A 13,588-nucleotide genomic window follows, 5' to 3' on the forward strand; every position below is an offset into this window, starting at 1 on the left:
TTGGTGAGGTACCTTGTCAAACGCTTTTTGAAAGTTTAAGTACACTATGTCCACTGGATCACCTCTATCTATATGCTTGTTGACACTCTCAAAGAATTCTAATAGGTTACTGAGACAGGACTTTCCCTTGCAGAAGCCATGCTGGCTCTGCTTCAGCAAGGCTTGTTCTTCTATGCGCTTAGTTAATCTAGCATTAATAATACTTTCTACCAGTTTTCCAGGGACAGAAGTTAAGCTAACTGGCCTGTAATTTCCGGGATCCCCTCTGGATCCCTTTTTGAAGATTGGCGTTACATTTGCCACTTTCCAGTCCTCAGGCACGGAGGAGGACCCAAGGGACAAGTTACATATTTTAGTTAGCAGATCAGCAATTTCACCTTTGAGTTCTTTGAGAACTCTCGGGTGGATGCCATCCGGGCCCGGTGATTTGTCAGTTTTTATATTGTCCATTAAGCTTAGAACTTCCTCTCTCGTTACCACTATTTGTCTCAGTTCCTCAGAATCCCTTCCCGCAAATGTTAGTTCAGGTTCAGGGATATGCCCTATATCTTTCACTGTGAAGACAGATGCAAAGAATTCATTTAGCTTCTCTGCAATCTCCTTATCGTTCTTTAGTACACCTTTGACTCCCTTATCATCCAAGGGTCCAATTGTCTCCCTAGATGGTCTCCTGCTTTGAATGTATTGATAGAATTTTTTGTTGTTGGTTTTTATGTTCTTAGCAATGTGCTCCTCAAATTCTTTTTTAGCATCCTTTATTGTCTTCTTGCATTTCTTTTGCCAGAGTTTGTGTTCTTTTTTATTTTCTTCATTCGGACAAGACTTCCATTTTCTGAAGGAAGACTTTTTGCCTCTAAGAGCTTCCTTGACTTTGCTCGTTAACCATGCTGGCATCTTCTTGGCCCTGGCGCTACCTTTTCTGATCTGCGGTATGCACTCCAGTTGAGCTTCTAATATAGTGTTTTTAAACAACTTCCAAGCATTTTCGAGTGATGTGACCCTCTGGACTTTGTTTTTCAGCTTTCTTTTTACCAATCCCCTCATTTTTGTGAAGTTTCCTCTTTTGAAGTCAAATGTGACCGTGTTGGATTTTCTTGGCAATTGGCCAGTTACATGTATGTTTAATTTAATAGCACTGTGGTCACTGCTCCCAATCGGTTCAACAACACTTACATCTTGCACCAGGTCCCAGTCCCCACTGAGGATTAAGTCCAGGGTTGCCGTCCCTCTGGTCGGTTCCATGACCAACTGGTCTAGGGAATAGTCATTTAGAATATCTAGAAACTTTGCTTCTTTGTCATGACTGGAACACATATGCAGCCAGTCTATGTCCGGGTAGTTGAAGTCACCCATTACTACCACATTTCCTAGTTTGGATGCTTCCTCAATTTCATATCTCATCTCAAGGTCTCCCTGAGCATTTTGATCAGGGGGACGATAGATCGTTCCCAGTATTAAGTCCCTCCTGGGGCATGGTATCACCACCCACAACGATTCTGTGGAGGAGTCTGCCTCTTTTGGGGTTTCGAGCTTGCTGGATTCAATGCCTTCTTTCACGTATAGAGCGACTCCGCCACCAATATGTCCTTCCCTGTCCTTCCGATATAGTTTATATCCAGGGATAACCGTATCCCACTGGTTTTCTCCATTCCACCAGGTCTCCGTTATGCTCACTATATCAATGCTCTCCTCTAAGACCAAGCACTCCAGTTCTCCCATCTTGGTTCGCAGGCTCCTAGCATTAGCGTACAGGCACTTGTAAGCAGTGTCTCTCTTCAAGTGTCTTTGGCACTTGTGGTTAGGCCTGTGGTAATTTTGCTCTTCTGAATTTATATGCTGTGCCCCTGCTCTCACAATGCCTACTTCTAGGCCTACCCCTTTTAAAATTTCATCATTTCTTTGGTTTTTATCCCAGGGGGAGGTTTATTCCAAACCGGACCTTTCTCAGCTCCTGTCGGGTTTCCCCCCTCAGTCAGTTTAAAAGCTGCTCTGCTACCTTTTTAATTTTAAGTGCCAGCAGTCTGGTTCCATTCTGGTTCAAGTGGAGCCCGTCCCTTTTGTACAGGCCCGGCTTGTCCCAAAATGTTCCCCAGTGCCTAACAAATCCAAACCCTTCCACCCGACACCATCGTCTCATCCACGCATTGAGACTGCGAAGCTGGGCCTGTCTGGCTGGTCCTGCGTGTGGAACCGGTAGCATTTCAGAGAAAGCCACCTTGGTTCTGGGAACTCAGTGGGAACACAGTGGGTAGAAACCCCTTCCAGACCTGTTTTTTCCCTCTTAAAACAACAGTCCGGACTGTGGCCTGGTTCATTTGTTGATACATTTTTCTCCTGCCCAAGGGTATCCAGAACGTGTAGAGAGGTTTCACATCACGTTGCAGCTTCCCCCTCCGTTTGAGAATTGACATGCTTCTTACATCTATGTGTTCTACGATGCCTGTTAAAGTAAATCTCTTGACAAAACTCTTTCCTGTACTCCACGCTTTTACATCATTTCTCCCCAGTGTGAATTCTCTAATCCTTTCCCTCCATAGGAGCACTTATAAGGCTTCTATCCTGTATGGATTCTGTGATGAACCTGAAGCTGCCAACGGTATCAGAATGCATTCCTGAATTCCAGACATTTGTATGATTTCTCACCTGCGTTGGATTCTTTGATGCTTATGGAGGTTAAATTTTTTACTGAAATGTCCTCCCCCACTCCAGGCATTTATATGTTCTCTCTTTGGCATGAGTTCTCTGATGAATAAATGCAGAACAGGCTCTCCTGTGGTATTCCTTGTATGAGAATTCTCTAATTTTTAGAAGGTCTAAACTTGGGAGTGAAGATTTTTCCTAAAGCATGGGTGGTGTTTCGCCTCTTACCAGTGTAAATTCTTTGTTGCCCTATATTTTTCCAAAGGTATGTTGTAACCACTTCCACAATGAAGAGTTTCACCCACTGTCTCTGTAGGGTGAGCTTCCTACTTCCATTCATTCTCCTCACCCTCCAAAGCATGTTTCTGTGCATAACAGTGGAAAACTTAGTCTTCCATTTGCCATCTAACAGGATCCCACTGGTTCTGAGTCTTCTGGAACATCTTGCTTCCCCTCATCTACAATCAAGCACCCCTTGACCTGTTGGAGAAGCAACAGAATCCCAAACACAACTCATTCTGGGATATGGAACTTGAAAGCACAAAATGAAGCTAATTAAATGGAAAAAGGTGATGGAGAAGGAGAGCGCAGAAGTGGGGACACGAAACGTGTTAAGTCGTAAGTATCTTGGCCAACAATATAATCAAACTAGAATGTACCTAATACAATTTAACATAGCACTGTTAGAACACCATTGGTATTTTCAGCTCACACTGAAACTTTCCCCATATTCTGGACACTGATATGATTTCTCTCCCATATGAATTCTACGATGCCTATTAAGGTGGACCTTTTGACTGAACCTTTTCCCACAGTCCAAGCATAAATATGGTTTCTCCCCGGTGTGGATTCTCTGATGACGATTACGATCTGAACTGCAACTGAATCTTTTCCCACAATCCAGGCACTCATAGGGTCTCTCTCCAGTGTGGATTCTCTGATGAATGATGAGGTCTGAGCTATAAAGGAAGCATTTCCCACAGACCAGGCATTTGTATAGCTTTTCTTGGGTGTGGATTCTCTGATGACGATTGCGATCGGAGCCTCGACTGAATCTTTTGCCGCAATCAGGACATTCATATGGTCTCTCACCAGTGTGGATTCCATGATGAATGATGAGGTCTGAGCTATAAAGGAAGGATTTCCCGCAAATCAAGCATTTGTTCTGCGATTTTCCTCCTGTGTGGGCTCTTTGGCTAATAAGGAGGCCTGGACTACAGCTTTTCCCACAAACACTGTATGTATTTTGCCTCTTACCAGTGTGGACTGCTTGCTGGTCTGTGGTTTCACTGAAGTCCTTGTAATCACTCCCACAGGAACCAGATTCATGCACTTGTTCTGCTGTGTGGGTTTCATTTTGCCAGTCATGAGTCTCAGGGGCATTTTCCTGTTCGCTACATGAGGAAAAATTTTCTTCTGCTCTCCCTCCAGACAATCCGTATGGTCCCACTTGCTCACAATCTTCTGGCGTATATTTCTCCCCTTCAAATATGCCCATCCACCTTTTACCTGCGGAAGGAACAAGAAAAATAAGACCGATCACGTCTTGTTAAAGAATGAGGAATCCCACAGAGGACCAGGACAAATTATACACTTTCCTAAGTTACTACTTGGCCCTGGACTTGATATCTTCTTTTCTGATGATGGAGATCGAGGCCATTTTGACCAGGGCCAGAGATCATCAAATAGGCTAAGTACCAACAGGAGAGATGAAATCAGCGTTGACATAAGAACATAAGAAGAGCCTGCTGGATCAGGCCAGTGGCCCATCTAGTCCAGCATCCTGTTCTCACAGTGCCCAACCAGGTGCCTGGGGGAAGCCCGCAAGCAGGACCCGAGTGCAAGAACACTCTCCCCTCCTGAGGCTTCCGGCAACTGGTTTTCAGAAGCATGCTGCCTCTGACTAGGGTGGCACAGCACAGCCATCACGGCTAGTAGCCATTGATAGCCCTGTCCTCCATGAATTTGTCTAATCTTCTTTTAAAGCCGTCCAAGCTGGTGGCCATTACTGCATCTTGTGGGAGCAAATTCCATAGTTTAACTATGCGCTGAGTAAAGAAGTACTTCCTTTTGTCTGTCCTGAATCTTCCAATATTCAGCTTCTTTGAATGTCCACGAGTTCTAGTATTATGAGAGAGGGAGAAGAACTTTTCTCTATCCACTTTCTCAATGCCATGCATAATTTTATACACTTCTATCATGTCTCCTCTGACCCGCCTTTTCTCTAAACTAAAAAGCCCCAAATGCTGCAACCTTTCCTCGTAAGGGAGTCGCTCCATCCTCTTGATCATTCTGGTTGCCCTCTTCTGAACCTTTTCCAACTCTATAATATCCTTTTTGAGATGAGACGACCAGAACTGTACACAGTATTCCAAATGCGGCCGCACCATAGATTGACACTTCAGAGCAGTCAAGAAAGGCAAATGGTATCCCTGCTTACCTGCTAGTCTGGCCTCTGTCGCATCCTCCTGCTTGGCCTCCACAGACAGGTGCCTCTGTTCCGCATCAGATAACGCCTGGCCTTCCTCAGAGACATCCGCACCTGCCCCCTCAAATCCCACCTGCAACATCAGATGGGAACCCATTCAGGACACAGCCCCAGGGCACAGAGGGGAAGGGCTAGATGCAAGGGCCTGAGCCTCCTTCAGACCCCATGCTGAAGCAATCACCTGGCAAGGGTATAGGGATCAGAATTTCACTTAGATTAGGTCTCAATGGAAAAGAGAGATCCATGGCACTTAAAAGATGCATTGGTTTATACAATGACAAGGTCAAGGGCCTCCATCAGATACACAACAACATAAGGAGTTAAACTGTGGAATTCACTCCTAAGAACATCAGAGAGTCTGCTGGATCAGGCCGGTGGCCCATCTAGTCCAGCATCCTGTTCTCACAGTGACCAACCAGGTGCCTGGGGGAAGCCCACAAGAAGGACCCGAGCGCCACAGCATCGCTCCCCTCCTGCGGTTTCCAGCAGCTGGTACTCGGAAGCATACTTCCTCTGACTGTGGAGGCAGAGCGTAGCCATCATGGCTAGTAGCCACTGATAGCCTTGTCCTCCATGAATATGTCTGATCCTCTTTTAAAGCCATCCAAGTTGGTGGTCGTCGCTGCCTCTTGTGGGAGCAAACTCCATACAAGGTAGCGTTGGCCACCAGCACAGATAGCTTTTAGAGAGGATTAGACGAATTCCTAGATAAGGCTATCAATGGCTGCTAGCCACAGTGGCTATGCTCTGCCTCCACAGTCAGAGGAAGTATGCTTCCAAGTACCAGCTACTGGAAACTGCAGGAGGGGAGAGATGCTGTTGCGTTCAGGTCCAGTTGCTGGGAATCCCAAACGGGGAGAGTGCTCTTTGCACTCAGGTCCTGCCTTTGGACTTCCCATTTGGGCATCTGGTTGGCCACTGTGAGAACAGGAGGCTGGACTAGATGGGCCACTGAACCAATCCAGCCTCAGGGCCCTCTTCATGTTCTTGTGAGCCATAACATGGACAGACTTAACTATCTTGGTTAGACATCTAGGGAGAGGCAAGCAGCAGACCCAGACCCACCTGGCACGGAGCACCCCTTTCCAGCCCTGGAACCCATCCCCACAACTGCAGGAGGCGCACGGATGCGGTACGATGCAAGGGTCTCTCACCTGTTGCTCCTGCCCATCAGCTTCTCCCTGGGTCTGCAAATATCCCTCAGCCAGGGCCACCGCCTGGGAGCAAGTCTCAGGGCCGACCTCCCTCAGCCAGCTCTGGATCTCCGGCGGGAGGATGGTGAGGAACTGCTCCAGGATCAACAGCTCCAAGATCTGCTCCTTGGAGTGCCGGTCAACTTTTAGCCAGCCGCGGCAAAGTTCCTGGAGGCGGCAGTAGGCCCCTCTCGGCCCCTCGGCCTCCTGGTAGCAGAAGCGCCTGAAATGCTGCCGCCGCTTCTCCCGGGCTGCAGCGTCCCCCCACAAGATGGCGGCCTTCACTTTCCCATAATCCTCTTGGTCACCGGCCTCCAGCTGCCTAAAGGCCTGCTCGGCCCCTCCACTGAGAGCTGGCCGGAGCCGGGACGCCCACTCTTCCTTGGGCCAACGGCAGGCCTCAGCCACTTGCTCAAAGGAGGCCAGGAAGCCCTTGGCGTCCTCCCACGGGGCCGCCTCTTCTTGCTTCCGCAGGGTCTCCCGTCCTGGGTGAGGCAACTCCACCGTCTTCAGGAACTCCTGCCACTGGGCCTCCCAGTGCTGAAGCAGCAGCCCTTCCCCTGGTTCCTGCTTCACCTTCTGTTGCGCCATCGCCTGTCGCAGGCAGTCCCCGGAACTGGCGGCCTGGACGACCCGGGGGGCTTTTTCTGGTCTTCGCAATCTTGCTGCTGCCATAAGGCCTGCTGAGTCCTGCTCCTCCATTTCCATCCCTCCCGGATCCCACAGTAATAATTTCGGAGGGTCAAAAGCTCGGGGGAGAAAAGGAGGGTGGTGAAAGGGAGAGAGATATTGGTGCTTTCAGTGTTCCAAGATGGATGTCTGTCTCCCTGAGAAGAAAAACAGGAAGGAGGGAATTAGATCAAGCATTCCATTTCTGAGTATTGTCTGGAGATGTACTGAGGATGCTTTGAGAAGAGAGATGTTAATATTTTTTTTTAATTAAAAATTTATTACCCAAATAGACTCCTTCTGGATCAGACCAAAGGGTCATCCACCCTATTTTCACAGTGAGAAATCAGGAAGGCACTGAACTCCCCTCCATTCAGTTATCATGGCTCAGAGCAGTCAAGAGGCATCCACTCTGTGAATTTGTCTCATCAGAACATAACAGCCACGCGGGATCAGGGCAACGGCCCATCTAGCCCAGCATCCTGTCCTCACAGCGGCCAACCATACGCCTATTCTGGGAAGCCCACAAGCGGGACCTGAGTGCAACAGCCCTCTCTCCTCCTGTGATTCCCAGCAACTGGTATTCAGAACCATATTGCCTCCAGCAGTGGAGGGACAGCACAGCCATGACGGATACTTGCCTTTGTCCTCCATGAATTTGTCTTTATTGTTAGGTGCCTTCAAGTCAATTTCGACTTATGGTGACCCTATGAATCAGCGACCTCCAATAGCATCTGTCATGAACCACCCTATTCAGATCTTGAAAGTTCAGGTCTGTGGCTTCCTACATGGAATCAATCCATCTCTTGTTTGGACTTCCTCTTTTTCTACTTCCTTCTCTTTTTCCCAGCATTATGGCCTTTTCTAGTGAATCATGTCTTCACATTATGTGTCCAAAGTATGATAACCTCAGTTTCATCATTTTAGCTTCTAGTGATAGTTCTGGTTTAATTTGTTCTAACACCCAATTATTTGTCTCTTTCGCGGACCACGGTATAGGCAAAGCTCTCCTCCAACACCACATTTCAAATGAGTTGATTTTTCTCTTATCCGCCTTTTTCACTGTCCAACTTTCACATCCATACATAGAGATCGGGAATATCATGGTCTGAATGATTCTGGCGTTGGTGTTCAGTGATACCTCTTTGCATTTGAGGACCTTTTCTAGTTCTCTCATAGCTGCCCTCCCCAGTCCTAGCCTTCTTGAATTTTCTAATCCACTTTTAAAAGCATCCAGGTTGGTGGCAAGACGCATCTCCTTTTCTCTGTCCCGAATCTTCCAACATTCAGCAACATTCCTACTTGAACTATCTGCTGAGTGAAGAAGTACTTTCTTTCCTTTGTCTGCCCTGAATCTTTCAGCTTCGTTGGATGGACCCCCAGCTCTAGTATTATGAAAGACAGAAAAAAAGTTCCCGCTCTTCAATTTATCCTTGTCAATACATGATGTTATACACCACCATCATGTCTCCCCTTAATTGTCTTTCTTTCTTAAATAAGAAGCCCCAAATGTTGTAGCCTGTCCTCATAGGGGAGTCACTCCATCCCTTTGGTCATTTTGCTTGCCTTTTTCTGAAACTTCTCCAACTCTGCAGCATGTTTTCTGAGGTGAGGCAACCAGAACTGTACACAGGATTCCATGTGTGCTTGCACCATAGATTTTGAACAATGGCATCATGAGCATCCCCTTTTTAAAGTCATCCAAACTCGTGGCAGAGAGTTCCATAAGGCCATTAAGCATGGTGGGATAAAATGGCGTGCTTTGTTCAGTCCAGAGCAAAACCCTTTCCACAAAAGTAATCTTTCTCACAAAGCCTTTGGCTAAACTCTCACTCCTCATATCATCCTTTTAACAGATCCCCCCCCCAAGTATGTGCAACTGAAATAAAGGCCACAGGCGCACCATATATTTCAAACACAAGGATGCCCCCAAAGGCTCCTGGGAACTGTAGTCTGCCCATCACAGAGCTGCAAGTCTCAGCACTCTTAACAAACTACAGTTCCTAGGATTCTTTCGGGAGGAAGCCACGCACTTCAAATGTATGGTGTGGATGTGACCAGAGTTATCTTCTCCTGCATCTTACCCCTGCCTTCCATTTCTTCTGTTGTCTCTCCTTCTGTCACATTTTAGACTGTATGCTCCTTGGGGCAGAGTTCCAGCTGTCTTGGAAATTAAGTCCCAGGGGAGTAGCTGCGCTTGTTGCTTTTCCTATGACACGCTAAGGTCCCACCTGCGCTATACATTTACAGCAGTATCATAACACTTTAAACAGTGATGGCTTCTCCAAAAGAATTCTGGGAGTTGTAGTTTGTTCAGATGATGAGCATTGTTAGGAGATTCCCATTCTCCTCACACAGCTCTATCTCCCAGAGTCCCCTGGGAAGAGGAATTGATAGTTAAACCACTCTGAGAATCATAACTCTGTGAAGGGAATAGGGGATCTCCTAACAACTCTCTGTATCCTTAACAAACTACAATTCCCAAGGATTCTTTGGGGTGAGCCATGATTGTTTAAAAGTGGATTAATACCACTTTAAATGTTTAGTGCAGATAGGGTCTTATGGAAACTTAATGACCAACCAATTTGACATCATATCCACAGCATACCTTTAAAGCACTTTTGTACCAATTCGAACAGCCATGGCTTCCCCCAAAGGATCCTGGGAACTGCCGTTGGATAAGGTACTGGCAACTGTAACTCTGCAAGGGGTCTTCTAACAACTCTCATCACCGTTAACAAACTACAGTTCTCAGGATTGGGGAGGGGATGACTCCTAGAGTGGTATAAAAGTACCTTAAATGTATGGTGCAGATATGGAATTAGCCTGATCCTATTCTACAAGCACAAAATCATAGAGTTGGGAGGGACTTTGGAGGTCATCTACACTGACCCACTGCTCAAGGTCTGCAATGCAAGAAGCAACTACAGCATCCCTGACAGAGTGCATCCACCCTCTCCTTAAACCCCCCCAGCGATGTTCCTGCCCCTTCCACCTCTTCTTCCCTCTGATATCTTACCAATTGTAATACTAATAATAATTGGAAGCTTCTGGGGGCAGGGACTTGTCACAAGTGCTTATAGGTGAAGACAGATCATTTTCAGCACGGTGGCCTGAACAGACATTTGCTGCAATCCAAAGCAGCTCGTTTCCAGAAAAAGGTGCATACAAAATTCAAAACCGTATCCATTACACTCAAAAACACACACCATACATTTAAAGCACACACGCCCCTCAAGAACCTTGGGAACTGTAGTTTACCCTTCACAGAGCTACAAATCCCAGCACCCTTAGCAAACTACCGTTCCCGGGATTCTTCGGGGAGAGGGAATGTGCTTTACACGTATGGTGCATACGCAGATGCTCTGCAAAATCACCACAGACATCCATCCCGCAATTATATCTATGAAAAAGTGAACCTAGGAACTCAGGAAGCTGCCTCATACCAAGTCAGACCATGGGCCCATCTTGTCCAGTATTGTCTACACTGACTGGCAGCGGCTCTCCAAGGTTTCAGGAAGAGGTCTTTCCCCAGCCCTACCTGGAGACGGAAAGCACAAAAGCAGGACTACATCTGAACGTCAAAAAGACTAAAGTAATGACAACAGAAGATTTATGTAACTTTACAGTTGACAATGAGGACATTGAACTTGTCAAGGATTATCCATAACTCGGCACAGTCATTAACCAAAATGGAGACAATAGTCAAGAAATCAGAAGAAGGCTAGGACTGGGGAGGGCAGCTATGAGAGAACTAGAAAAGGTCCTCAAATGCAAAGATGTATCACTGAAGAACCGAAGTCAGGATCATTCAGACCATGGTATTTCTGATCTCTACGTATGGATGTGAAAGTTGGACAGTGAAAAAGGCGGATAAGAGAAAAATCAACTCATTTGAGATGTGGTGTTGGAGAAGAGCTTTGTGCATACCATGGACTGCGAAAAAGACAAATAATTGGGTGTTAGAACAAATTAAACCAGAACTGTCACTAGAAGCTAAAATAATGAAACTGAGATTATCATACTTTGGACACATAATGAGAAGACAGGATTCACTAGAAAAGGCAATACTGCTGGGGAAAAGAGAAGGGAGTAGAAAAAGAGGAAGGCCAAACGAGATGGATTGATTCCATAAAGGAAGCCACAGACCTGAACTTAGAAGATCTGAACAGGGCGGTTCATGACAGATGCTCTTGGAGGTCACTGATTCATAGGGTCACCATAAGTCGTAGTCTACTTGGAAGCACATAACAACAACAACACCTGGAGATATCAAGGATTGAAAGGGGGACCTTCTGCATGCAAGGCAGATGCTCTCCCACTGAGTTACAGCCCTCCTCCGTTTTAGGAGGGCCTCCACCATGCCATCTCTCCCTCACCCCGCTCCCCGCCTAGTGCCCCATGGCAAAATCCCCAACCTACCTAGGAAAAAGTTGCAGGGAGGTCCACGTACCCTTTGACCCTATGAGACACTGGTTGTGATGGGATGGGGGGAAATAGTTGCTAAGAGAGTTTGCGTCTTATCATCCGGAAGGAACTGATTACGAGAGAACCAGCAGCATAAATACCCCCTTTGGTGCTAGTCAAAGGAGGGAGAGGAATGGGGGGGTCTCCTTCACCCCCTACAATTTCCTGCCTCTCCTGCGGAGTCCCTCCACGCACCCCCTTAGTCATCAAAGCACCTCTCTCCCCTCCCCCTTTCTTTTTCTCCTTCCTCCTCCTCCTCTTCTGCAGCAGCAGGGAAATTCAAAACCAAACCCCACCCCTTGCAGGGAAGCCCCCGCCAAATCCCTTCCTGACTTTCACGCGCCTCCCTCGGCAGCTCTAGTAAGTAGGGCTCTGTGGGTTTAACCCTTTCGCCGTGTCCGAAGAAAGGTGTGAATGGGAACTGGGATCAAGAAGGGTGCCTCCAGCTGGCCTGTTTGATTGAGCAGTCCTCCTGATGTGTTGGCACAAAGCTTGAGCAAAGATGGTGATGATGGTTTGAATTTATATTCTCCCTACCTCCCAAAGGAGCCCAGAGGAGCAAACACATCAACAAAACAAAACACTCTTAAGAACACTTTTATGTGCCTTCAATTCGATTTTGACTTATGGCGACCCTATGAATCAGCGACCTCCAAGAGCATCTGTCATGAACCGCCCTGTTCAGATCTTGTAAGTTCAGGTCTATGGCTTCCTTTATGGAATCAATCCATCTCGTTTGGCCTTCCTCTTTCTCTACTCCCTTATGTTTTTCCCAGCATTATTGTCTTTTCTAGTGAATCAGGTCTTCTCATTATGTGTCCAAAGTATGATAACCTCAGTTTCATCATTTTAGCTTCTAGTGATAGTTCTGGTTTAATTTGTTCTAACACCCAATTATTTGTTTCTTTCGCGGTCCATGGTATAGGCAAGGCTCTCCTCCAACACCACATTTCAAATGAGTTGATTTTTCTCTTATCCGCCTTTTTCACTGTCCAACTTTCACATCCATACATAGAGATCGGGAATACCATGGTCTGAATGATCCTACCTTCTAAAAACAGTGGTTGTTAAATTGATTCCCCACCCTCCTCCCACAAGGAGCCCAGGGCAGCAAATAACACATGCTAAAACAACAACAAAGAACATATATATATATATATATATATGTTTTAAAACTTAAAAACAAAACACGTTAAAAAAAATCTTTAAAAACACTCCAATAACAGGTGCAGGCACGGTATCCACTTATAAAAGGCTTGTTGAAAGGTAAGAACATTCTTTCATCTGGACTCCCTGAGGAGGAAGGGCGGGATATCAATTCAATTAAAAATAAAATACACGATCTCCGCTGTTTGTTGATTCCCCTTGATTTGTTTGTTATAGTACAGTTCTCAAATAATATGTATCATCACAAGTATCACTATACTTGTGTGATGACAAGTGACAGGAACGTCTTGTTATAATAAGTATTATTTGAGGACAAATTGCTGTCGGTATGGTTATTGCTGTACTTTAAAAGAGGAATAGTTTTTTCCTCCCCCGTATCTACCAAAGAGCCTCGTTGAATCAGGTGACGTCAAGGTTGGATTACTGAAATGTGCTCTATGTGGGGTTTCCCTTCTTCTAGACATCACCTTATTTAAAAACGGTGTTATTTAGACAGACCTTTGTGATGAGATTTTTTACCAAGCAGTATTCACTGATGATTTTTTACTCATATTCATATGGTCATTTTGTAAGTTGCATACTGCCTTACTGTATTTTTTTATTAAGATCCAGTCTGCAAATATTTTAATTAATAAGTAAAGGGCTTGTTTTAATGTATATTTTAAATGTGGATGTTTTAATATTTTGATGGAATTGTTTTATTGTGCATTTTAAATATGTGTTTCTATTTGTTTTGTAATTGGTTTTATACTTGCAAACCACCTTTAAGCCACTTTGACAATTAAGCCGCATATCAATCAATCAATAATAATGATGCTATTAATTTAGTTAGTGGATTGCTTAATTGTATTGTCCATATTAGCTAATTATTACATTTATATCCTACCTTTCCTCCAGGGAGTTCGAGTTGGTATTCATGGGTCTCTTCCCCCCCCAATTTTATCCTCACAACGTCCCTGTGAGG

At 45.7% G+C, this 13,588-nt stretch overlaps 1 protein-coding gene across 2 annotated transcripts; it reads right to left on the bottom strand.

Moving 5' to 3' along the window:
- Window positions 1–1,826: 1,826 nt before the first annotated feature.
- Window positions 1,827–11,716, bottom strand: LOC133381442 (zinc finger protein 397-like). 2 transcript variants are annotated; one of them, XM_061620564.1, is made up of 4 exons: window positions 11,444–11,716; window positions 6,283–7,148; window positions 5,081–5,201; window positions 1,827–4,149 (listed from the first exon to the last, which is right to left on the bottom strand). In XM_061620564.1, the coding sequence occupies exons 2-4, from the start codon at window positions 7,027–7,029 to the stop codon at window positions 3,344–3,346; spliced, it is 1,674 nt and encodes a 557-aa protein (XP_061476548.1). In that variant the 5' UTR covers window positions 7,030–7,148; window positions 11,444–11,716; the 3' UTR covers window positions 1,827–3,343. The 2 variants fall into 2 exon arrangements, with proteins under 2 accessions (XP_061476548.1, XP_061476547.1); XM_061620563.1 differs by having other exon boundaries at window positions 11,413–11,716.
- Between the last annotated feature and the right edge of the window lie 1,872 nt (window positions 11,717–13,588).

This window comes from Rhineura floridana, chromosome 3 (assembly GCF_030035675.1).
Source record: "Rhineura floridana isolate rRhiFlo1 chromosome 3, rRhiFlo1.hap2, whole genome shotgun sequence".
Lineage (NCBI taxonomy): Eukaryota > Metazoa > Chordata > Lepidosauria > Squamata > Rhineuridae > Rhineura > Rhineura floridana.